Below are 2699 nucleotides of genomic sequence, written 5' to 3'. Positions count from 1 at the left end.
ACCAATTTGTTGCCTACAGTTAATTTATGCAGCATTTCTGTTTGTAGTTGGATGCCTTTACATTTGTAGAGTTGCTTTGTAGCTGATTTTGTAAAATTGTCAGCAACTATTCGATAAGTTAGCAAACAGGTTATTTTTCTATCTTGCAAAATACAACAGTGCTATGCTAGCTCACACAACAAGAGAACTTTAGCTACATTTGCTTACCTTTGTATTTAGTCTTGCTGCATTTTACCCCAGTATTCTAAATGGCCAGTTTCATCATGTTTCAGCTGTTATCTGTACCTGCCAGGAACTGACCATGTGTGCACTGCTAGTGCTGGCTAAAATGGGAAGAATGTAAAATGTTAACAAATGATTAGTTTATTTGAATGAGTTTTACTACCTTGAGCATGCATCCTATTGGAGTATAACATTAGCCGGTGACTAACACAACCTCTTAACCCATCAAAAACTGAGCGTTTGAGGGAGCGTAGCAGGGCTACATTTGTACAGAAAGACTACTGGAAAATGACAAAAACCTCATGTTTGGGTGAATCTAATTTGATCTGGTGAAGCCAAAACTCAAAGAAAACATTGGAAATCACAATTTGCAGACCTAAAAGCACTTACCGGATGCACAGAAAACACCTCAAAAACAGCCATTGCTAGAGTTAAAAAGCTTGCAGCAAGGAGTCCATCAGCAAAGGACTTGGTGGAGGTGTGTCCCAGTCCTTTTATACATGTGTCCCAGCCCCGCCCCTGAAGCCCATTGGCTAAAGGCAATATCGGATGAATTGATTGGGTTAGAGGCTCCTTTGCATTTTTTGCAATTCTTTTCTTAGAAAAGAACCTTTCCAGAGCCATGACCGGGTCTTGAACCTACAACCCCCTGATCTTGGGGCAAGGTATTAACCACTGAGCCACGACTCCTTTTACAATTCGTTTCTTATACTTGACTTGAAGGTTTGAGCAAACATATTCAAAACCAAACCTAGTTCCAGAGCCATGACCGGGTCTCGAACCTACAACCCCCTGATCTTGGGTCGTGGTATTAACCGCTGAGCCACGCCTCCTTTTACGTTTTTTGCAATTCGTTTCTTATACTTGACTTGAAGGTTTGAGCAAACATATTCAAAACCAAACCTAGTTCCAGAGCCATGACCGGGTCTCGAACCTACAACCCCCTGATCTTGGGGCGTGGTATTAACTGCTGAGCCACGCCTCCTTTTACATTTTTTGCAATTCGTTTCTTATACTTGACTTGAAGGTTTGAGCAAACATATTCAAAACCGAACCTAGTTCCAGAGCCATGACCGGGTCTCGAACCTACAACCCCCTGATCTTGGGGCGTGGTATTAACCGCTGAGCCACGCCTCCTTTTACATTTTTTGCAATTCGTTTCTTATACTTGACTTGAAGGGTTGAGCAAACATATTCAAAACCAAACCTAGTTCCAGAGCCATGACCAGGTCTCAAACCTCCAACCCCCTGATCTTGGGGCGTGGTATTAACCGCTGAGCCACGACTCCTTTGCATTTTTTTGTAATTCGTTTCTTCTACTTGACTTGAAGGTTTGAGGAAACATATTCAAAACCAAAACAACGCAAATATCCTCAAATGACTTTATTCTTAATCACAGACCAGTGCTTTTCCCCAGTTCACAGTTCAATAGTGGCATGATAAACATTAACAAAGTGACTAGATTTAAACATGAGTATTATACAATACGTCCACACAAAACACTTTCTTGTCGTGAAGTACTAAACACTAAATATATGGTTGATTGATTGGTCAAATACTTTGCTTTGTTATAATATTGTAAAAAAAAAAATATATATATATATATATAGTTAAGACTTTAATGCAGGCCTGTTCTGGTTAATCACAACATTCTCCAATGGGTCACCGTCAGAATTGGAACTTGATAGGATTAGGACAAACAAACAAACAAACAAACAAACATGAGGGGACGTCCTTTCTCATCCTTGTTAGGCGAGTCCCGTCTCAGCGGAGTTAGGATCAGTTCCAGTGTACTTCCCGTCTGTTGAGGTGGACGTGGAACTCCGATGGAACTTCTCCGGAAGAGTGAAATTCAACTCCTAAACCGATTGGAGTGACAGCAACCTCGGGCCTCAGCCATGCAGGACGGGAGACTTTTGTTGTTCCTGTGTGCTTTTCTTCTACTTGCGTTGTGTTGTGCTTCTATACGAGGAGGGAGACCAGAGTCGCAGTTGTCCATAGAAACAGGGACAGGGTCAAAGTGCGCCCCCCGGTGGATGTAGTAGCAGCTACAGGCAGCGCTGTGGGATTCAAAACCGTGGCCTGTGGAGCTGTGGAGCTGGCGACTGCCGCGCCCCTCACCGACCCTCCACACGTGGCCACGTTCCCCGCCTTGTCCACAGCCACCAGCTCTACCACCTGTGAACAGCAGGAGGCGCTGTAGATCGCCAGGGTCACGTTCTCTCCCCCGGGCCCCACGGCGGAGGTGGTGTTCAGGGTGCCATTACCCTGACGAAGGGTGACGCTCTCGATGCCCGTCCCGTTTCCGTCCGTCACGTTGGCAGAGAGCCCCCAGCTGGCCAGGCTGCAGTCAGCTGGGCAGTCAGCCGTTACACTGGCCACCTGGCACTGGGGGCGGGTGAAGTCTGTGATCTGGAGAAAGAAAGAGAGTGAGGGAGGGGGAGGGAGAGAGAGGGAAGGAGAGGGAGGGAGAGAGA

General features: G+C 45.5%; 1 protein-coding gene across 2 annotated transcripts in view; it reads right to left on the bottom strand.

Annotated features, from left to right (window-relative positions):
* Nucleotides 1-1590: 1590 nt before the first annotated feature.
* Nucleotides 1591-2699, bottom strand: part of vwa10.2 (von Willebrand factor A domain containing 10, tandem duplicate 2) — a 13784-nt gene continuing 12675 nt past the window's right edge. For both annotated transcript variants that reach the window (XM_083693069.1, XM_083693070.1), the window contains one exon: nucleotides 1591-2634. In XM_083693069.1, the coding sequence (XP_083549195.1) occupies nucleotides 2185-2634 (450 nt within the window). In that variant the 3' untranslated portion in view covers nucleotides 1591-2184. The remainder of the gene's footprint in view (nucleotides 2635-2699) is intronic.

The sequence above is a fragment of the Argentina silus genome, assembly GCF_951799395.1.
Source record: "Argentina silus genome assembly, chromosome: 21".
Lineage (NCBI taxonomy): Eukaryota > Metazoa > Chordata > Actinopteri > Argentiniformes > Argentinidae > Argentina > Argentina silus.
Note: the sequence above shows the minus strand (reverse complement) of the source record. Positions and strands in the feature narration are given on the sequence as shown.